The sequence below is a fragment of the Manduca sexta genome, chromosome 10 (genome assembly GCF_014839805.1).
Source record: "Manduca sexta isolate Smith_Timp_Sample1 chromosome 10, JHU_Msex_v1.0, whole genome shotgun sequence".
NCBI lineage: Eukaryota > Metazoa > Arthropoda > Insecta > Lepidoptera > Sphingidae > Manduca > Manduca sexta.
The window spans coordinates 2,282,615-2,306,862 of NC_051124.1; the positions used below are offsets into that span (position 1 = coordinate 2,282,615).

The window sequence follows — 24,248 nt, forward strand, 5'->3', positions numbered from 1 at the left end:
TTTACTTTTATATCTACAAATATCAATCGTGTTAAAATAATTTTACAACGCATATTAACAACAGACCGAATTGTGTGACAGTAAATTATAATTTCGTATACACTATAGAAATATAAGACGTGATTTTTAATGAGTTTTTTTCTTTTAATGGCAGCAATTTTCAGCTTTATTTGGTAGACATATGTGATAGATTATGTTTCCTCTCAAGGGGATTACTCTACAACCGTTCATTAAGCCGCCGGCTTACATTATCAGACACATATAACATTATCCAAAAGCGAGACAACTTAACACTCGGAATTGACGTATCAGCTGTTTGATGTCAACTGATCTGAAATTCGTTGGTATAGTAATAGCATAAATCGGATAAATATCGAACCTTTTATAGTTTTCAATTTGTGATATTTTCGCTTTTTCACCACTATGGTGGTAACAATCTTCCTTGAAGCCATTAACTTCCGATTTTACTTAAAAAAAAACATATTGATCCAATCTTACTTTTGGATTATCATACATTGACACTAGATACACAATGTCGAAATTCCTTAATGATAATTTTCCTCGCAAGTATGGAACATCAAGTGAATACTGAAAAATATTGATAGAAACAACTGATAATGGATGGCAAAAACGAATTACGCGATAACTTATCTTAATAATAAAATCGATTGTTATATTTCGACCCTAAATATCATTGTTAAGATAGACTTTTCAATAAAAGATAATGTAATTAATGTCCATTATTCTGTCTTAGACATACTTGTCTATTAAAAATACACTTAAAAAAGCCTACGGTAAAATCAGATTACGTATTATTGCTATTTTACAGACATATATAAACGCTTAAAGTACAATTTAGGCACGTTCATTTCGTCTAGAATATCGCCTTAATGTTTACAATACATTTTAAAATAATTAATCGATTTTAATATCTATGTCTTTAATAATAAAATACAATTGCTACTTCATTTAATATTAGGCTTCAGAGGCTTAGTTCTGTCAGATAAAATGCACACGACAATCTCGCGCCTACATTACCTCGTCAGAAACGTCGCAGCGATAAAAACACACGCGATAAACAATCAAAGAATTAAATCAAAATTAAACCAGACAAACTGAATTAACAACAATATTTGTAAAAACGAGTCATAAAACCCCGTTTGACATTAGATACAAGTTGTCAAATATTGTAACAAATAGTACAATTGCAAACATGTTTGACAAAAGCAAATATTTTTAATTACATCATTCTTTACGTGAAAAACATAATTTATCGATCAAAAAAACATCTTACACACATGACGCAGAGTCGAAATTCGTTTTTGTACTTATCGATAAGATAAGTCGAAACCGGCGTCAAACTGGGTCATAAAATCGAGCATAACCTTGATAACGGTAAGTTACATAATGATTTTTATTATTTTTATTGTTGCTTGCACTTAGCGGCTTGTACGATACGTTTGATGATGATGATGTCGCTGTGACGCTTTCATTATAATTAGATAAAGAGAGATCTTCTCCAGCTGTGGGGCATTTGTAAGGAAAGAGAAATATTGTTATACGACCAAAGGTTTAACTTCGTATGTTATTTGTGTAACAGTATATCTATTTAAAAGCAGTTAAAAATGGTCGTTTGAAACGTTACGATCGTAAACCCATTAGTAATATCGTTAAGAATTTATAAACAAGTTAATTACTTTTTAATTAATAAACATACGAATCTATGTCTTCCAAACACGAGGCGTTTTCGAAATCTAAAGTCATATTTACGAGATTATATTTCATAACATGATAATGGTATTATCGATAAAAACGTCCAAAGGTCAATGAACCATTCATCTATAACTTTATGACCCCCCACATACCTGAATACAGACCTGTCTTAATCCTGTCACTGTCAAAATTTAAAAACGTCACACCGACTTGAAAATTAAAGGCATACCACAAAACATATAAACCAAATATCCTTTTTCAAATGACTTTAATATCAGTCAAATAGAATCGGGTAGATTGTTTACATGTAAGTGAAGGTAAGCCTTTTGTGATATTTCTTACGTGTATTTGAAGTAGGCCGCGTTCATTTGCTCCAGGAATATGAATGTGAGTACTGTGTGAGGTCCCAGACGTGCGTAGTAGGGCAGGAAGCCCTTCCAAAGGGAGAAGAACCCTTCGTTGCGGATCAGGCCGGTCACTACTGCCACTTGACTCTGACCTTTGGCAGCGTTTTGGATCCTGGAAATAATGTATAGGAAATTAAAGATGGCTTTATATAAAAGGGGTTATTGTTTATAATTTTTTTATTTCGTCTATTTATGATTTTTTAATAACCTTCGTAACCCATGTATTTGATACTAGTCTGGTCTATTTATTTATTTTTATTTATTTATTTAACGTGCTGTGATAAAAAGTATATATGCTTTCTTATTACTGAAACAAGTTTCTAGTTATGACGTTTCCCAGTTTGTCGATTACAATTTAAAAAAAATCACACACACTCTTCTTTTATACCGATGGGGTAGGCAGAGGTGTAACTGGTGTAGCCATTATCCGCTGTGTGTATTATGTTTCACATTCTGATAAGAGGCGAGCTTAGCCTCCATGTAGGGCACAAATTTCAGACTCCGGGCTGATGCGGAGTAGAAAAACCCAATATAACTTGCTCAACCCGGGAATCGAACCCGAAAGTTTAGCACTACAGTCGTACAACTACGTCACTGAGGCAGTATTTTTTTTAACCTTATAATATTTAAGTCACTTAAAAACCCTCAGTCAAGCTCAACCTCTATAAATCACCTGATATTTTTTTCATACTTGCACGGCAGTGACCCTTCTGGACCTGATAGTAAGTGGAATGGAATCTAATAGGATATCGACTGACGAGAGATGATTACCCCTCGGCAGTCGACACTATTATAGCGGCTTGTTGGAGCCGGATATAACCAAACAGATCACGGAACGCGACCAACTGATGAGCCACTATGGCGAGTAAAAATTAACCGTTACAAATCGATCAACTCACCTGGTCTTGATAATATCAACCGGCATAGAAGCTATGGTGGTGATGAGTCCAGAGACCATGCTGGCACAGAAGTGCAGCGTGATGCCGTCGGGCACGTATCCCACAAACATCTCGCGCGCCTGAGAGTACGTGCTGAGTTGCGCCGCGTTCACTACCATCGCGCGGCTGACTGTGGGTGTAGCGCCGCGCCACAGTTTCAACACGCCTTCTTCTTTTATTATTCTATAAGGGTTTGTAATGTGATCATGAATTAAGATGTTTTTATTACATAAATACGTTGTCCGAGCTCAATACTGGCAAGACGAAAGTAAGGTAATTGCCCGACTTGACGGCCAATGAGCGTGCGGCACTGTCACGTAACTGTCGATGGATATATCCTTTTCTAACTAATGTATGCTGCATCTTTTTATTCCTTCTTCGAGCCAATTTGTAATTATATGTACAGGTACGTGAATATAGCAAATAGTGCGCCGTTTTTGTGTGCCATTTTGTTAGTGTATGACGCGTCTATTTGTAAAACGTCAATGTTGAAATCTGTGGAAACTTTTGTGGATTATGTATTTCTATTTGTTTCTTTTATTATATGTATAAGTTAAATTGTACTCTGTTGTTTTCTAAATACACTATAATAAATAAAATAAAAATGTTGGTAAAAATAATATTCCATTGTTGGGCACGGGTCTCCTCTACTATTGAGAGGGATTAGGCCTTAGTCCACCACGCTGGCTTAGTGCGGGCAGACTTCCCATACTTCCGAAATTCTCATGGAGAATTTTGAAGTATGTAGGTTTCTCTTCTTGGTTTATTTCACCGTTAAGAGTGAACGATAATTGATGACATGTGTGTCTTTTTTATTAACATTTTTCACGGAGATACTTTTCGCTTTTACAATACTTTTGGTAATGTCTTTAACTATACCGATCATGATATACAAAATGCAAGTTTAACATAAATTTTAATGTTAATTATTCAAGAATATTCTTTATCGTTAAATGTCAAAGTGCAAAAATTTTTTTGTAAAAAGAAAATAATATTATTCAGTATTTTATAAAGAAAAACCGACAGTTTCAGAACTGTATTTTCACACAAAATGAAGGTGATCATTAAAATTTTAAAGTATTTTTTTTTTCAAAATAATTTAAATTAACATTCAAACAATAAGACCATAAAACTGTATCTTACCTAATAAGCGCATCGGCGACGTTCTTGTAGTTCCTCCTCTGCTCTGGAGGGAGGCGACCGTCTGCCGTCATGCGGATGAGTGCCACCTCCGCCGGAGTGCCCACGAACGCGCCAATAGACCCGGCGGCTACACCCAGGAGGGTTTTTGTGCCGAAGCCTGGAGTGGCGCCTGCGTTACGTCTAAAAATAAGGAAATATGATATAGAATATAAGGAATTATATAAAGCTGAAGAGTTTGTTTGAACGCCATAATCTCAGGAACTACTGGTTCGGATTGAAAAATTCTTTTAGTATTGAATAGCTCATTTGTCAAGGAAGGCTACATAATATGAATACCAACATATATACCGCTCATAACTGGGCACGGTCCTTTTACTGTTAAAGAGGTTTAGGCCTTAGTCCACCACACTGGCCTAGTACTAGGCCTATATTTACTGGTATACTTCACATATATTCGATTTTTTTTACTGAGAATTCTCTAATATGTATGTTTTTTCGTTGACCTTTCTCTTACCGCTTTTTAAAAAGGATTCCAACCAATAGTTTTTTCGATTCATCGTGCAAAACGAGCAATCAGAATAAATATTGACATGCTTACAAATGTTTATTTTTAAAGTTTATTTTCGGGATTGTACCAAAAATTTAATTGGGATTGTTTATTCAAAATAGCCATTGTTCTTCGTGATCTTGCGTTTTCCCCTCCATTTGGAAGCTTATGAAGCCGTCTTGTTGGTAAATTACCAAATGGGTAATGTCTATACAAACGACATTATGATGCAACGAATCCATTTGAATTCAAAAACAGGTTTAACGGGACGCCAACGTTACAGCCGATATTAGGTCATTGAAGATAAGCAAATCTCCAAGATACTATGTTAATTAACTGTGGAGAAAGCGCCGTGTAGTTTTAAGACATTTTATTGTATTTACTGTATTTCCAACCAAGGGCCGCAGACAAAACGCCTTTCTACCTTCGTTATTGCTGATAGAAAACAAAAATGTATGCGAATGACACATCTAAGCGACAATGGCGAAAGGTTAAGTGCTTTAAAAGGGAACACGACACTTGAAGTGGGTACTAATATGAAGAAGAAGAAGAAAGAAATTTATTTTGCAACAAACACGAGATACATACATATAACAAACAAACTAAACAGACAAAAAACACTTAAAACTATGCATATACGCGGGCTGCAAATCGTTCTAATAATGATTAGATTCTACATAAATTCTAAATAAAGGGAAGCCGACAGGAATCAAGTTATTGTTAGAGTTGTTTTTATTCTGTGTGGGGGAAAAAAGGAACCTTCTTAGGATGGGCGGAGGGGAGAAGGCCAGGGAATGTTCACGAGCCCTCAAACGCCTCAAAGCTTAGTTACAACTATGAGGTAAACACACTTAACTGTGCGCTTAGGGCCGCAACAAATGACCTTCGTGCATGGACGTGCATTCGATGTGAAGACCTAGCGCACATGAATTGCCTCAGGAGAGACAGCTAAGCGATCGACTTGTCGATCGTATGTCAAGGTAATATATTTTTCTGCTTTTATAAGCGTTAATTATTGTAGAAAGAGGTCTTGGTTACTGCCCCAGTTCAGCTCTATTCTTTGAGATCGTAGCACTATCTCGGATTTGGAGTATTGCCATGTTCTTTAAGGGTATAGTGCTACGTCATTCGACCCCTGCAATTCACGTTGTAGAAGTATACAATGTAGAAAAGGATAAAATATCGACTCTACTGTTTATAACTACTATATTTTCAACTGGATGAACTATTTTTAGAAATAGAATAGAATATCAAAAAGATTCCATTCACGCTTTTATCCAAGTAGTAGGCAGAGGTGCAACCAGGGCACCCAATTTACGCCATGTGTCTTCCGTCCCGTGATGCCATAGCGGTTAGTCACCATATCGGGCACAAATTCCAGACTCCGGCCTGAGCAAAGCACTAAGCAAAAAAAAACCATGTGCTCAACCCACTTTGCACGACCCGGGATTCGAGCCCAGGACCTCATAACTGTATTGTATCGCGCACGCAATATAAATACGTCAATAAGGCAGTCAATAGAAATTTGCTAGTTTATTAAGAAAGTCTATAAATTCGTACTTTGAACGGACTGTTGCCGAGTTATATTTGTATACGGTATAAACAATGCTTCATTATCTTTGACCGAAGAGAACCCGGGTTCGGAGGGTATCAACTTAATTAACTAAATATAGCGATGCCTATTCTTATATTTCTCTGGCATACGTTTAGTATTTTTGGGTATTTTATTAACATCTATTTATTTATTTATTGCACACAAAACAGGTTATAATCGGGTACACATTGTATACAAAATTGTTTAAAGATTTTTAACATAATTATATATTACTAGCTTCCGCTCGCAGCTTCGCCCGCGTGGATTTCGGACTTCAAAAATGGAGGAGGTGCTCAATTTGTCGGGATGTTTTTTTAAGTATGATGGTATGCAGGTGGTCCGATTGTCCTGTCAGGGTCTGATGATGGGATCCTGGTGAAATCGAAGGAAGCTTATAGCATGATTCAGTATTCACGCGTGATGGCTTATTATTAGCGTATTTCATGTATAACTTTGGTGTTTCTATACCGATTTCTATGATTCTTTTTTTATGGAATATTTAATAATGTTAACTTTTTTTATTAGGGATGACTGAGAGTGTTATAAACGTAAGAGTAGACAAATATAATGAGAAAGCTTCGATCTGCTAAGCTATCGGGAGTTACACGTGTTATTGTGAGTCAACCATAAAAGATAGACATATGCTGTCGTGGGATATTTTTTACATAATTTTAAGGAGAACATTTCCGTCATACTTGATTTCTGCGTAGCTTTAACCATTAAGGTTGCACACGCGACGGAAGCTTAAAAAATGGAGTAACTTCTCCCGTTTTCCCAACATTTCCCTTCACTGCTCTGCTCCTATTAATTGTAGCGTGATGAAAAGTATACTATAACCAGCACAGGAGTATGACAAATAATTGTACCAAGTTTCGTTAAAATCCGTCGAGTAGTTTTTGTTTCTATAACGGTTATACAGACAGACAGACAGACAGACAGACAGACAGACACAAAGACAGACAGACAGACAGACAAAAAATTTACTAATTGCATTTTTGGCATCAGTATCGATCCCTAATCACCCCCTGATAATTATTTTGGAAATATATTTCATGTACAGAATTGACCTCTCTACAGATTTATTATAAGTACTAGCTTTTGCTCGCGGCTCCGCCCGCGTTATAAAGTTTTTCAGGCTAAAGTTTTCCATTATAAAAGTAGTAGTTTCCCGGGAGCCTATGTTCTTCCCAGAGTTTCAAACTGTCTCCATACCAAATTTTATCTTAATACGTTGGGTAGTTTTTGAGTTTAAGACGTTCAGGCAAACGGATGCAGCGGGGGACTTTGTTTTTATAATATATTTTTTTAGAACTTTTTAAGAGGAATAATCCCGACATACATCATTGTTGCATAACTTTAACTGTTTACGCAGCGCACGCAACGGAAGCTCTCAAAACTAATAAATTGTCCCCGTATTTGTAACATGTTTCATTACTGCTCCGTTCCTATTGGGTATAGCGTGATGATATATAGCCTATAGCAATCCACAAATAAAGGGCTATCCAACGCAAAAAGAATTTTTCAGTTTGGACCGATAGTTCCTAAGATTAGTAAACAAATATAATGAGAAAGCTTCGAACTGCTAAGCTATCGGGAGTTACACGTGTCATTGTGAGTCAACCATAAAAGATAGACATATGCTGTCGTGGGATATTTTTACATAATTTTAAGGAGAACATTTCCGTCATACATGATTTCTATGTAGCTTTAACCATTAAGGTTGCACACGCGACGGAAGCTTAAAAATGGAGTAACTTCTCCCGTTTTCCCAACATTTCCCTTCACTGCTCTGCTCCTATTAATTGTAGCGTGATGAAAAGTATACTATAACCAGCACAGGAGTATGAAAAATAATTGTACCAAGTTTCGTTAAAATCCGTCGAGTAGTTTTTGTTTCTATAACGGTTATACAGACAGACAGACAGACAGACAGACAGACAGACAGACAGACAAAAATTTTACTAATTGCATTTTTGGAATCAGTATCGATCCCTAATCACCCCCTGATAGTTATTTTTGAAATATATTTCATGTACAGAATTGACCTCTCTACAGATTTATTATAAGTATAGATAGAAAGTATAGATAGATAGATAGATATAGATAATCCAAAACTTGTGTTCCAGAATTAAGTATTAACGAGATAACAAAGATAGCATCAGGCCGTTTAGACTTTTTCTCCAAGTCGTTTGCTTGGAGATACGGAGCCTTTTAAGGCATATATAATAAATAAGCTCTGTCAAGGTAGCAGTAGTAACTTAGCAGAATTAAACCTAATATATTTTAGAATTTGTTGCTAATTTGTTGCTAATTAGTTACCACTATTTCGATTTTGTTGCTCAAGCCGTTTAGAAAAAAAACCGGTCACTGCCATCATGATATCAAGCTAGCATGGACCATAACGAAACTTATACTTATATGATCAGACGTAATGTAGGAATTTGTTGCTAATTTGTTGCTAATTAGTTACCACTATTTCGATTTTTTTGCTCAAGCCGTTTAGAAAAAAAAGCTACCACTGCTATCATGATATCAAGCTAGCATGGACCATAACGAAACTTATACTTATATTATCAGACGTAATGTAGGACCGTCACCGCACCGCACGCGGTAGTGCACCGTCAGTAATATAAATATGTTTTTTAATATTATAATCAGATGTAATTGAATCGTTAGAGCGATGCAAAACATGATAAAATAGTCTGATCGAAAGTATTTAGTTTAATTGAAAGTTTTTACTACTTCGCTCTTTCTGGCGACCGCCGCGCTTCGGCACTGTAATCGGTCTAGCTCCTAAACTACTTCTCAGCCCATTATGAAACTTCGCAGGGATTATCTATACAATAGTAGCTATTTTTAGAAAAAAAAATAAAAAATATATAAATATGCCAACTTTGTGAAATTCAAGTTTGAAACTTTCGAACACATTTTTTTAACAACAAAAATACAATAAAAAAGCTCATTAAATGAAGTATTTATTTCATTGCTTTATTTATTTTATTGTAACATTTAAAAACTTGAGAATTGGATTCGAAGTGGCGTATACCAGCCGGCCAGTCAAAACTTCAAAGTCCTTTTACTCGCTAACCATGATTTATACTTTAATAATATTTTGTATCTGGATCGAGGATATATACAGGTATAACATAATCAAATATTACGAAAATCTGAGACATCGAGTTTTTTTTCGTGCCCGCTTCACGTGGAATGCCCCATATGTTATGTAATACAATAACAATGACGAATAATTTGATTATTTTACAAAACATTATACCTTTAGTAAACATCGGTGTGCGAAGGGTGAAATTTTCCAAAAAAGAACCCGACACAACATATATGGTACTATGGTACTAATATATGGTACTAATATACATGAATGTTGTCTGTAAATTGTTCTAATGATAATTAAATTTTAATTACGAAAGGGAGTCAGGAGTCGGGTCGTATGGACCTTTACTGATAGTTCTTTCATATGTGAAAGTCCGCCTGGATAGGTACCACCGCAACGTCTATTTCTGCCTCTAAGATCAGTGTGTAATCACTGTTGTGTTCCTGTTTGAATGACATTGTAGCCAGTATTACTACTGGATTTAATAAGACTTAACATCTCATGTCTCAGGATGGCAAGCGCAATGGAATACCAAACAATACTTTGTAATTGAAGGTGTTAGATTGTGTTTCTTCTGTTTATCGACGGTCGTCGCTTACTATCAGGCGAACGACAAGCTCGTCTCGTCATTCAAAGCAATAAAAAAACCTTTCGCCACTGGTAAACATAAATTTTAATTATTCAAAAAATATAGAACTAATTCCCATATTTAAAGCGTATTACATTCGAAACTTCGGAGAATTCTTAGGCATGAAAATCTCAACCTCACGCGCCTACATTATGTTATGCTATTTTAAACCACAGTGTAGAAACTTGGAAGAATTCTTAGGTCTGAAGGTCTTAACCTAATGCGACTACGTTATATTACCTATTCTTTTATACGATGTAAAAAGTCTGATGCGAAACACCGTCACACAACATGTAAACAAACAACAATGCCAATGACATTTTAATATATCTTGATACTAGTTGTACTGCCAAGAATTATATTTAATTGTATCCACGCGGCAAATGATCTAATTAAAACAATATGAAACGGGAAGTTGAGCCAGCCCATTTTGAAAATAGATGACATAGCTAAAACGAAAATAGGCTACTTAAAAATGGTCAAGGGAAAACATTTCATAACCATACAGGGTCATTTTTACGATGCTAAATGAGACCACATATTTATCTTTACCTATGCTAACGAAAGTATCGTGTCGCTCTGACAAATTTTCTTCATGTAAGAATATATGGCATGTAAAATTTAATAATAATAATATCAGCCCTGTATTATATACTGCTGGGCACGGACCTCCTTTGGCCTGTACTACTAAGAGGGATTCGGCCTGGCCTAGTACGGATTGGTAGATTTCACATACCGTCAAAATTCTTATAGAGAACTTCACAGATATGCATGTTTGCTCACGATGTTTTCCTACACCATTCACAAAGAATACACACATAATTTTAGAAAAGTCAGAGGTGTTTGCCCTTGGGATTTGAACCTGCGTACATTCGTCTCGGCAGTCAGTTCCACACCCAACTAGGCTATCGCCGCTTTCTAATACTTCTTTGTTCGAAACTTACTTTTTCTACATCTACGGTTAGAGTAACTCATGGTAGTGTTGCTTACAAGACAAGTATATACTTGTCTTGTAAGCAACACTATCGTGGTATCATAACCATATGGTCACATTTATTACAATGTTATTAGAACGTACGCGTAGATCCGCCTTATGTACCACAGCTTTGTCTGTTTATGTGGTAAGTAATCATGCTATTAATTTCAAAAATCCATGATATAAGAATAAATTAAAGGGACTAACTGAGTGGGGTTTATGTCAATGGATTATTACATTGTGTTACGTTCAGATGACCTGCTTGCTCGGTTCCTCATTCTGTTCTACACCAATAAAACTTTTATTATTCTGATATGCAGTGTTTTTATTTGTTAAACTAACAACATTATACTTTTACACATCTAACAAACAATTCACGCTACAGAGAGCGTCAAATCCCATTTACTATATAAGTACTCTCAAAAATATAACCTTCTTGCTGAAATGTTTTTTCTAATCCATACGTTACAAAGAGAAGTAATAAAACAAATCTTGCACTATGATTGTATCGATAACAATACTTCGTGAGATAATGACCATGACACACAAACATACATTTAAAGCAATAGTTCTGTGGATATTTAGGGTTAAAATAGTGAGGCACAACGCAATAGACAATATTAGAATGCTCCTTTTGGAATTCAGCAATGTATGATATTGTTAGGATCAAAATATTCTTGTTGAGGGTATTCTTAAATATTCTTGTCACAAATATGTAACACCTTTTGCTAACACACGAGTACTCATCGCACCTTTGACAATGGCAGAATTGTCGACACCGGCACTAATTACCATAATATAAAAAAAACCTTTTGCTATAAAAATACTGAGCGTTTGACAGACCGAAGCAGTTAGTCCTTGACTAGTTGTAAAAGTCGGTTGGTTGAGTAAATATGAAAGTATTTCTGTAGTCAGTGATAGTTCTTTTTATTGAATCAAAATCACTGTTCCTAATAATATATTAATTTATCTTTTTCTAATATTAACTAGTTTTGATGCAGAAAATAGGTCAAGATTTGAATCATGCATATGATAAAGACCATTATCAATCAATCTTAAAAATCCTATTGGCTTATAAAAGTTTAGTTACAACTGATCTGCATTAGGTTAATTGAATAGGAATCATAACTCACTCTTTATAAGAATCGAAGAGCCAATTGTAGACCCCGAGACGCGTGGTGGTGTAAGTAGCCTGTCGCAAGAGGCCGGCGGAGAGGCCTGCGTATACAGCGAAGAAGCCCTCCTTAGCGACGATCTCGCCGGCCACCGCGAACGAGGTCTTGCCGCCGCCGCTCAGCTGCATCCGGGTCTTTATCAGATCCAGTGGTTGGACGACGCACGTGGCTGCCATGCTGTTAGAAAAACGTTTTATTAGACTTTAAAGCATTGTTAATCTTAATAAATCTCAGCACCTGACTGGAATGAGATGGCAGTTGCTCGGGCAATCTTCTTTTTTTTATTGCCTTAGTAGGCAAATGAGCTAGTGGTCCACCTGATGGTAAGCAGCATCTGCCACCCATGGACTTTGCCCTGCACAAAGGCACAGCTAAGCCTTGCCTACCGGGAAGTGAGTACCCTTTTTAAGCCTCGTTTTAAGTTCTGTTTAAATTCTGCTGGTTTTTCTACAACCGTTGCCCTAATATTGTAGCAATATCATCATCATCATCATCATCATCATCTCAGCCACAGGAAGTCCACTGCTGAACATAGGCCTCCCCCAAGGATCTCCACGTCGACCTGTTGGAAGCGGCCTGCATCCAGCGACTTCCTGCGACCTTAGCCAGGTCGTCCGTCCACCTTGTAGCAATATCATACTGATCATAAAAACAAGGTCAAATGAATTCTGCGATATGTGTAAATAAACATTGCGCCGACCCTACATTGGAGCGGCATAAGGGCAGAGATAATGACGTGTCATGTGACTTAGAAGCAAGAGAAGAGCCCAATGGAGAGTAGTCATGCTTTATAATAAAAATCTACGGTCACTAGTGATGTATTAAATAAAAGTAACTAAAAAATCTCCTTCATAGTGAAGAAAGAAGGCTAATTCATTACAAACATTTTTTTTTTATTTTTACTTGTTACAGTTCTATGAAATTTGCTAACTGGTAAATATAGCAATAGATATTGTAGCTTGAAACAAAATTTTGCAGTCGTTGCGGTAAAAAGTTAGTTACAATATGCAATTTTTATACAGTTGGAAAAAATCTTTATTCACATTTTACCATACATTAAAAATGTCATTAGTGGTTTTATATAATTTCGTTTCATGGAACTGAGTAAAGTCCATGACCCCCTGACCTTTTTCTGAATACGCTTCTGTCTGTAATTGACGTTACAGCGCATAAATGTCAGTTTTTCAGTTCTATCTTCAAAATATTCTTTTATAATTTCGCGATAAAATATGAACGAAACGTGTTTTTGGACGAAACTATTTTTTTACGCTTTAGTATTCTGTAATAGTGTCGTAATTTTTTTTCTATATGAACGCAAATAGAGATTATTTCTAATGTCATTTGAACGACAACAGCATAAATGCAATCACGAATTCGATATACTGTTACTGACCTAGCACGTAACCTTAATAAACGCATTTTCCTACGTTTTAGTTGAATATTCATACATTGCATAAGATAAATTATTACGCTAGTTTGCGGAGTTTGTGCGTCACAGTACGTCACTGCGGTGTTATGCGTCTACGAACAGATACACTCGTATGATGGAATATTTTTACATTTTTTCATATTTCACAATTAGTATTAATTATGACTTCTATTGTTTGCTAATTGCTAAACGAGGGGAAGTGGGTTTAGTTGTCGTAAAGTGACAAATTTGACGAATGTATCGTCGGTCCGAAATCCCTCAAAACTCATAGACTTTGTTACTTTGGACTGACTTCCAAAAAAGGTGGAGGTGCTCTATTCGAATGTTTGTATTTCTTATGTATTTACACTGATTTCTCTGGGGCTTTAATTCGTGATTAGTTATTTTATTATTAAAATAGATTTCCCAAATAGTCCCATTACATCATATGGTCGCTGTGATATCAAAATGTAGTATGTTTGGTTTTTATAAAAATAAAAATGAAAACGGCAATATATTTACAAATCTCCATGAACTAGCGAGTTATGCAACGTCTCGAACCATCCTTATTTATGCAACGTCCCGAAGCGTCCTTCTGGACTAAGATATGCTGACTCTGTATTGACGGTCTCAATTCATAGAATAAGTCCACACACTGTCTTGTACTTAATTGCATCGTTGATATAACAAAAAAAAATATTTAAAATGTAGCCTTTGCATCGGTAACACGTTATTTTGTTTTAATTCGCCCGAATAAAAGTGGACCGACGATCTGGTGAGGGTCGCCGGAGTCCGATGGATGAGGGCGGCCCAGAACCGTTCCCTATGGCGCTCAATGGGGGACGCCTATGACCAGCAGTGGACGATTCCCGGCTAAAATTATGAATAAAAGTTTAACTACTGCGACAATTTGTTTTGAAGGATATTATGCTTGAAAAGGCACAGTTAAATTAAGCCCTTTCCGAAAGAAACAATTTTTTACATATTACTACAAAATAACTGTTTGTGTTTCCTGAATTCAGTGTTTGAACATACATTTTGATATGACAGCGACGATATCTTGCTTTTGAGTTTATTTATACAGTCGAACGATGATTTAAACAAGTTGCTGGAAGGTAAACAACACGACCGGTCAGAAAGGCATCATCGTCAGAACCCTAAGTTATACCTGCATAGTAATATCTCCTTATCTAGATTGTCGTGTGGATACTAATTACCACGGTACACGATAAACTTTCTAGGTAGATACTACTATGTTGTTTTTATTCTGCCAAGCAACAGGGCAAGGATATATTTCCGTTTTAAAATACTGGACATTATCAGCCTTACTTATAAACTTGTTTTAGCGTTAAGAGGTGGTTAAGAATTGCTTAAATAGCTGCTAAAACATCACCGGTTCCTAGTCCTTATTAAGAGGCAAGATGGCGCGTTTTGACTTACAGCTGATCGAGTAAATTTTTGTTTTGAATAAACATAGCTTTGCGAATTTTTTATAAGACTGTATGTCATTTAATGTGCAACATTTCGGAACGACGGGCGCATTGCAGTGACTTATAGTAATTAAAAGTTGTGATGACATAGCCTGGACCAGTGAAGTCAGTAACCGTAATGACTATCAGTTAATTGCATCTGTAAATTGTTGCACATTGAACACTATGATTCGATGATAAGGTCGTAACAATTTGTACTGTGATTTGAGTAGTTAATTACTAAAATTTTATACCGAAATGTCTGATTGAGAGAAATAAGATATTTTTTTGGTAGATTCATATATATTTTTGTAATAAAATCTGAATATTTTTATTGCTTTAATGGAAGGTCACCTTGTCTAAACACGTTCCAGACTCCGTGCATTGGCAACGATTTCAAACGAAGATAATAATTATAATATGGGAAATATTTTTCACACACCCTTCCTTACTTTCAGGAAACCCATAGACAAACTCGTCAGAGGTTCAAAAATATGTGCTATGTTATGTTATTTAGTGGATAACGAAAATTATACCCAAGGTAAATGACTATACTGACTTTTCTCGGGTTCGCATTCCGAATTTCTTTTTTTTGGCAAATGATTTGACTGTATTAAATTTAATTTTCATAAAAAATTGTGAACATAAAGTGTTTCGCATAGGGTGAGAAAGTAAGAAAAAAAGAAAGGAGAAGGAAGTCGTGGCTGCGCAATATACGGGAGTGGACTGGAATAAAAACGGTCGAAGAACTGTCCTGTCTAGCCACGAACAAGGTAAGGTTCAAGGAACTGACTGCCAACCTTTAGTAATGGAGAGCCATCTGAAGAAGATAGGTTGAGAGGGGGACGGGGGCGAAGCTCCGTTATCGTATTGCGAAGTTACCCAGTCTACATGCCACAAGGCATAATCCTAACGAAAATCGTGAAATAATACTTATTCCATTAGTTGACATTATATTTGGACAGTGTAATTTTACTAGTAGTCTACTAAGGCCCTGTAAGATTACGGTAAGTGAAAATGGACACTATGTTTATTATGAGAACAATATTTATGCATTCACTATCAGTCTTACATAACAATCAATCAACTGATTGTGTTTATCTGTTTTTGATGCAGATCTATTTTAGCTCAAGTGGATGTATTCATGAGATATACAAAAACGCCAATTCTAAGAGGTAGGCAGAGTTGTATTCCAGACACAAACATTATACAAGTTTGTTTTTATATCATAAAGTTCACCTTCAAACACATATTTCTAAGAGGTTAGCTACATCATGTTCTATGTTGAAGGGGTCCTTTTTCGCACCTACCCCGTAAGACTATAGGCACACCATTTGATTCATTGGATATTAAAGGCTTCTAAGGAGCACCAGCCCCATCCCTGGATTTAATAAGCACATACTTTTGTAAGTACTTGTAAAATGTATTGAGTTATTGGTATAATCTATATCAGAGGTTCCCAATTTTTTTTTCTCATAGACCCATTCAAACTTCATACCAGTAAATTTTTTTGTAGATCACCACTTACGAATATGGACCCCATTATTTGGTTCATGTCAATGTAGACCCCCATCAAGTCTCACATAGACCCCTGGACCAATTTGGGAATCAATGATTTACATGAAATTACCGCTCTATGACAGTAAATTAATTCATTACATCCATGTGATATTAATTGCATAACATTCAGAGATATATACTAATCAATGACTCATAATCTGATAAAAAATATTTTCCATATCTAACAATACTGTTTGAAGAATACAGAAAATTTTAATGGTGGATATATTTTAAAATATCTTAAAGAAATAAACTTTATTATTTACATTAAATAGGTATAGTATTTATTTGCTTCCTTTTTTTATCTATTTGATAAATATAAGTTCTATATTGTTGTATTCATTAAAAAAAGGAACAGAATTTTTGAGAGAAAGTTTCATTCCAGCAGTATACCAGTTTTTTTTTAATTCCATTAATCTGAGCCAAAACTTGTATATTATTACATAACCAGTATCGTGACTGCATAATTGTTACAATTTATGTAATTTAGCGGTCACGCTACACTATTTAGTAGCAGCCAACGAGATTAACCACTTAGCACCGAATGATCTGATACGAAGCCATAGTGAATTAAAATAATTTATTTCACACAAATATAAACAAATTAACGACATATTTAGCGTCGGAATGCAACAGCATTAGGGGGTCGTGTTAATGACATTGACTCTCCGCAAAGGACGTGTTATATCTTAAAATAAATCATAGTTTTTACCCGGCAAGGCCACCAAACGCGAATTTCAGTCCGTTTGGTATATACCGCTCCTTCGGCGGCGCTGCAGCGGCTTGACTCATTTTATATGGTTAGCACTGACACTGCACTTTTATAATACTATTATAATTTATGTGTTTTAATACAGATATCGAACAAATATCTGCAAAGCGCAGCACACACCAGCTGGTCGCGACTCGACGTTCGATTGACAACGTCTGACAATCTTGACATTTGTCAATGTCATAGACGTCACGTGTGGTGTTGCAAGTAATGTAATAAATTATGTATTACCGTTGTGAAATATTACAATATTTTGTTTGCTACGCTTGTGACGATTTTAATAGATATTTAACGCATAAGTGTATTCCAAAAGTCCATAATATGCAAAACTATGAAAGAAAAAAATTTAAGGTTATGCCGGCGCCACACACAGACAAATATTTAAACAAAGACTTTGCCACACATTTGAACACAGTCACAGACAATGACCAAATTTAAATTTTTATGCCTTTTACTTTTAGGTTTCCATATATAATCGGTTCTCCTTCAAGCAACTCGATAACTTTGAACGCTTTGATGTGCTGTCAAAAAACCGATACCGAATGGCAAATAAGCAAACATTTAAACAAACTGCATAAATACGTAAATACCCGTGCCACACATGAGTTCAAACAAGTGTTCAAATATTTTTGATACGTGTGGTGCCAGCATTAGACAAAACTCATTGGAAATTAGATTCCACGACCCTCACTGCAATTTCTTCCGGCAGTAATCAAGGAAGCTTGTATTTCTTTTTGCTGAAGAAAATTACTATGTTACAAAGATTTTTTTAAAGTTCGGGTAGGTTTGCTCACTTTTTACTTACCGTATGAGGACTGGATTGACTCTTACCATTAAATTTAGGTAATAACAAAATAATCGTAAAATAAAACATTGTCAGGTAGACACACTTTATTTTTTTTTTATTATACCATGGTTATAAAGAGAAAAAAATTACCAATATTACTTGTACTAGTGTTCTAGTGTTATTTAGAAAAAATAGGGCCAATTTTTATTGATTTAAATTCAGTGGCGGATCCAGAAATTTAGTTTGAAGGTTTTAACCTAATAAATACATACCGGAATAAAAAAATTGGAAAACATAATTTACAGTCTTAGAATAAATTATAATGGTTGATCCCAGATCAGGAAAATACAAAAGTACTTAGCATTAAATTAACGATAACGTGGTTTGGCATTTATCAAGGGTGAATAACAACACTTTTACCCGGGGGCCACGACCTCCCGCCTACTACTAAACCTACTATAGTTTACGTTCCTAACATGTACTTAACTATAGAAAAAAATTAAGTATCGGAATAAATACTTTTATCTTTTAATCTTATTAGAGTAGTATTATGTTTGATAAATGAGTAATATTATCACTTCTTTTTCCAGCCATACCTAATCAACGAGATCTCCCCCTGAGGCAATTTATGTGCGCTTGGTCTTCACATCGAATGCACCCCCATGTACAGGAGAAATTAGTGCGGCACTAGGCAGTTAGGCACCAAGTTATGTGTGTATATCCATAGTTATAAATTCACATTGGGGCTCGCGAACATTTCTCCTTCTCCCCTTCGCCCAACCTAAAGGGTTTCCCTTCCTTGACCTACATTTTCTCCCCCCTTTCCTCCCAGCCCCTGCAGTCCCTAAGCCGGGGGATTCTAGTAACTTGTTCGCAAGTTTCCCCCGGGATAGAGTGCAGGCACGCCTACCCAAAAAAATCAACGAGATCGACAGATATTTTCAAATAACAGTATTATTTATTTAAATTACATAGTATGAACATGTTTTTAGTTCTCCAGTTTGATAAGGTACCTGGAATGTATAAATTTTCACAAATAAGGACATTCTACCATCAAACCTGGCTACATTTCTAGGATATAAATAACACAATCACTTAATACTGATTACTTCAATAATTATAGAATGTTGAGTGAATCTAAAAAGATAAATCTTTGGTTCTTGTACACATAACATATAGATAAAAAAATCACGACTATGCATAGACAATATTACTGTATACGAATTACTCTTTCACGCGAATCCAATATCTTGTTGCCGCATTCATAATCTGAGAATATTACAAGACATTTGAGAAAATTATCCTTCGCCACATCATATTCATCAGATAGGGGCAGATTTTTCAAAAGGTCCATAGCAGAGCAAGCTGCGGGATAAATTCTGGGCATATCGTGCAAACTGAAACTCATTGGATCTCCCATAAGCCCATTTATATCTCGAAGCTTCTTTTTCGTTTCATCGTCTAATATTTGCTTCTTCTTGACCTTAACACTTTCAATGCATAGAATACAGTTGCAGACCATTCCGTAAAGCGTGTATAGATTTATGCAATTCATTGTGATTTTTTTTACGTCCACGTGACAGCCCCTGGAAGAAAAATATGTATTACTCCCAATCTTTTGCTGGATGGAAATATCAATTAGTTTGGATCGACGTCATAATTACGCCCTTCACACACGTATTGTGGCGTATCGATATGGTACGTGTTGGTTATCTTAATTTTAAACAACTCTCGGCAGGTAAACTATAATAACCTATAATTATATTGCTTGTAACGATCTCGTTTGGGGAATACATGACGCTTACGATCAGGGGTGTACCTGCCGCCTATTCAGAGCTGCGAGCCCCCGAGCTCTAGGGGCCCCTTTTGGCCCAAACCTACTAGCGGCTAAAAATACGCACTGACCTAAGGCGCCCTAACAAATTTTAATATAAGGCCTTTTATGTCAAGCTACTTCACTACTTACGATATGTTTCTATTACGATTCAAATACGAAGAATCTTGTTGTTGTTTTGTTAGGACAATGTGTATCTACTTAATTTTCTATCAATCGAGAACGGATTTAGATGAAATTCGGTACAGACAGATCAATAAACTGCATTTATACTTACATGGTCTACCACAGTGGCAAAGGGTCCATATAACCCGATTCCTTTCGTCTTTATTTTCGTAATTTATGTAAAATCTTATTACCATTAGAACGATTTACAAACCGCTTTTCTATTTATTATTAGTACCTATAAGTTGTGTCGGGTTTCCTTGCGGAAAATTTCTCCCTTAGCCACTAGTCTACCACCTATTGATCTCAAAAAGGGTACGCGGACTTTACAAGCAAAAGTCAGTAATAATATTAATTACTTACAGATAGTGAATTGTGATTGGAGTGCCGGCCTTAATCGGTGCGCTGGCAATAACAACCATTCTCCTGTTCAAGTTAATCGCACACGCGTTCGGGATGCACGCATGTCTCAATTTGCCTATGAATGAGAACCAGCCGAAATTCGCGGTCTGAGATAAGGTGGCACCAATAGGATTTGCGATCCCGAGAGCTTGATTCATCGTGGTGGGGATGGTGTGAAGAACTAGGAACATCATCATTCGTCCCATCGCCCGCATCGCTTCTAACTTCTCCTTTTCGTCATTGGGGAAGAAGTTATTCAGTCTATCCAAGTGGTGTATAACGGTGGCGCACGCAAACGAAGTGTTACACATAGTGCCGTGAATGAAGAGACGGTCATCATTAAAACACAGCATAGAAAACTTTTCATCCACATCGAAAACTTCCTTTATAGAACTCTTCTTCCATCTCTCGCGTCCAACACTCCACGACGCATCTATAAATTCCTTCCAATTTTTGCATTTCTTACGAATTTTCAACACGGTCTTGATGACTAACTTTGGCATCGGCCCAGCCGTCATATCTTCTACGACTTCCATAATTTGGCACTCAATGTTGTGGCCTTCGTTGAAGCTATTCTGACGGCATTTTGCATCGCAGAACACAATCCAACAGCATCCAGTGCACGGGATCAGGTTTAACGATCTTTTCGAGCAATAATAGCATGAATTAAGGTAGTTGAGTTTAGAGATTCCGATGGTAAAAGCCTCTTCTATAGCCAGCACTGCGCCTATTTTGATATTTCTTTTTGCCACGACCTTAGGAGCTCGACGGTCTAACGCAACACTTATGTCGGCACTAGCACACGGTATGTCCGGATTTCGGCTTGACAATTTATACACTGTTGGTCCATAGATCGAGTAGCTGAAATATAAAAGTTAAATGTGTTAATAATAGGCAATCTCTCATCTCTCATCCTTGCAAAGCTTGGGTAGGTTTTCCTGCTCTCAAACCCACTGCTATCAGGATCAGCAGTGACACGAATTTTATGAAATCAAGCATTTAAGCTCGGTGAGTCTCAGAGAAAACTAATGTCTTTGGACTGCATTGATTAATCAATCACTTTTGATTAAAATCTCAAGTAGACATTTATATTGAATTATTAAATGAACCTAGCTCAAGCTGTCAAAATCCATCACATTTTGTGACTTACGATATGGTTTGAGATGGTGAAAATGGATTTATTAAATGGTGACTATCTTAGGATCTTGACCCTAATTTGACAGTGTTTAAGCTGATATAGGACCTCAGAGAGAATTTCCCGTAAATTCTTAATCTAAACTAGAATATCCATAAGTACGACCTATGAAAATAATCTGATACATTTTGGGGATATACTAGGATGAATTAGATATCAAAACCGAAGAAATGTGTCAGACTATGGCAAACTTGGACATTTATGACAACCATACATCAGGATGAACTATCATGATTCTCATTTATGTTGTGTAAAAATCAATCAACCTATAACTGTATTACAGTTTAAAATAACTTACCAAACTCAGAATAAATAATTACCTTTTATATCTCCTGATAGCTTCCTCATCATAAAAATTTGATGCCTCATGTAATCTAAGTCTCAGTTTGTCATCAATCTCTGTAGCCGTTGGTATTTCCAATGCCATCTTTATATCCGCAACACATGCTGGGTAATATCCTTGTTTATAGTAAATAAACGATCTGTTGCCAAAAGCTACTTTCATTGAGCGAGAGTTCTGTGGTGCATACATGAGTGCTTCATTGTAGTATTCCATTGCTTCTTGGTATCTATCTGGCTTTAACATGTCATTACCGCTTTTACGAAGGGATTCAGAGTTTCTTTCACATTTATTTTTTCGATTCATTTGTGGTATTAAATTTATCCTTCTTAATATATGTAATGCTGTGATCACAACTGTTGATGGGTCATCATTATCCAATGCTTCATAAATATCTTTCATAAATGGATGTGTTGTTATTGTAAAATTGAAAGGCCAAACTCGAGAATCCATTGCTTTGTAACTGAAATATTTAAATAGTAAATAAAATTATAATAGCGAAACTTAGTTATACAATATAAAAATGAAATGATTTTAAATATGAAAATATATCCAAAGAACTACATTTTTTTTACAAACTGCTTCCGCCACCATGCTAAGTATGCTCATACTGGCACCCTTTTTATTCATTTGAATATTTTTAATCTCATAATGAAGTCAGCTATGAATTAGAAAAGCAAAATGGGGACCAGCACATAAAGCGGGGCATCACAACTGAGTTGCTGTAGAAGCTTGGAAATGCAATAACTAAATGGTAGGAGTAACAATCATTTTTGAGAAAAGAATGTATGCTTGTTGTCTAGAAATGTTTCTTAAACTAGCCTCTGGCCCAAGTGGTCCAACACAATGTTTCCCTTCAATTGTCAAAATGATACCCCCTAAGTATATTAATTTGTGTAAAACCAAAGTGGTATGAAAATTTTACTAAAGTACTTTTCATATAAAAAATGCCAAAGGTTAAGATTATCTTATCCTATACTTAGGTATCCTGGAATGTTTTCAAAACTTAATCAGTAGTCTGTAGTTGTTTAAGACTAAAGAAACTATATTTCTCATTATATGAATAATGTGTTAATTCTCCGTGTCTGTATTTTTAAATTGCGTGCTTACCTACCAATTTAGGGTACAACGTGTAACGCTGAGGTGCAAGGGTTTTCACTTGCAGTCAAAGGACTTTAACTCACTACGTTTATAAATTACTTCTGTTTTCTAATCAATGATCAAAACCGTTGATATCATTAATTACGAACACTGAAAAATGCAAAAAACCATGATTTTGATAAGGAGGAAAAATATTTAAAAAATCGATTTAAAAATTTTTAAGTAAGAATCCGCGACCACAGTAAAAAAAATCCCCTACCAAAGACAGCCTCCTATAGATGCTACACATGTCATAGACTATGATTGCCTAATAACCGATATTCGGGTATGGTGGTACCAGTAATAAACATACGTTCAAATACAATGGTACCGTCATTAAATATTTTTTGAACTTATTATTTTATAAACTTGAATAGGTGAAAGAAAACCTTGCTCCAATAATTTAATTTTTATGCGAGTAGACTGCCAAAAGAAGCTCACTGACATGAATAAATGAAAATGTTTCCATTTAGGGGCCGTTCAAGTATTACGTAACGCAATTTTTGAAGATTTTGACCCCCCCCCCCCCCTAGTGGAACTTGCCATAACGTTTTCTTGTACGCAACTCAAAAAGTTAGTAACTTAAAAGTGTAATTGTTTTCTAATATTCACAATTATGTTACGCAAAATACCGGAAAGTCGCTAAAATTACTTTGTTATTAAAATATTGCTTTAAAATAAAACAAAAACAATGTTACGTAACGCGTTGTACGAAACCCCCCTCCCGTCATTGTAACGCATCGTAACGTTTTACCAGACCCCCCTACTCTCCCCTCCCAATAGCGTTACGTAATACTTGAACGGCCCCTTACTATATAATTTTGTACTAGTATAATAGCCTAATATCAAAATGAATAAAAGCAATATTTTATCGTAGAATATATCTAGTTTTCTGATTTATAAGATAATTTACTCAAAATCAAATTTAGCAATTACTAGTTTATTA

At 35.7% G+C, this 24,248-nt stretch overlaps 2 protein-coding genes and 1 long non-coding RNA gene across 4 annotated transcripts; 1 reads left to right on the plus strand and 2 right to left on the minus strand.

Annotated features, from left to right (window-relative positions):
• Positions 1 to 40: 40 nt before the first annotated feature.
• LOC115441801 (mitochondrial 2-oxoglutarate/malate carrier protein) lies at positions 41 to 17,631 on the minus strand. The gene is made up of 5 exons (XM_030166708.2): positions 17,380 to 17,631; positions 12,189 to 12,407; positions 4,202 to 4,381; positions 3,020 to 3,241; positions 41 to 2,232 (listed from the first exon to the last, which is right to left on the minus strand). The coding sequence occupies exons 1-5, from the start codon at positions 17,457 to 17,459 to the stop codon at positions 2,052 to 2,054; spliced, it is 882 nt and encodes a 293-aa protein (XP_030022568.1). The 5' UTR covers positions 17,460 to 17,631; the 3' UTR covers positions 41 to 2,051.
• A 368-nt stretch (positions 17,632 to 17,999) lies between these two features.
• Positions 18,000 to 22,665, plus strand: LOC115441807. The gene is made up of 3 exons (XR_005112182.1): positions 18,000 to 18,219; positions 18,817 to 19,924; positions 20,591 to 22,665. It is a non-coding gene; the product is annotated as an uncharacterized LOC115441807 (long non-coding RNA).
• LOC115441800 lies at positions 18,321 to 23,496 on the minus strand. 2 transcript variants are annotated; one of them, XM_030166706.2, is made up of 4 exons: positions 23,277 to 23,496; positions 22,143 to 22,625; positions 20,589 to 21,488; positions 18,321 to 19,812 (listed from the first exon to the last, which is right to left on the minus strand). In XM_030166706.2, exons 2-4 carry the CDS (start codon positions 22,613 to 22,615, stop codon positions 19,437 to 19,439), a joined length of 1,749 nt encoding a protein of 582 aa, XP_030022566.1. In that variant the 5' UTR covers positions 22,616 to 22,625; positions 23,277 to 23,496; the 3' UTR covers positions 18,321 to 19,436. The 2 variants fall into 2 exon arrangements, with proteins under 2 accessions (XP_030022566.1, XP_030022567.1); XM_030166707.2 differs by having other exon boundaries at positions 23,273 to 23,464.
• Between the last annotated feature and the right edge of the window lie 752 nt (positions 23,497 to 24,248).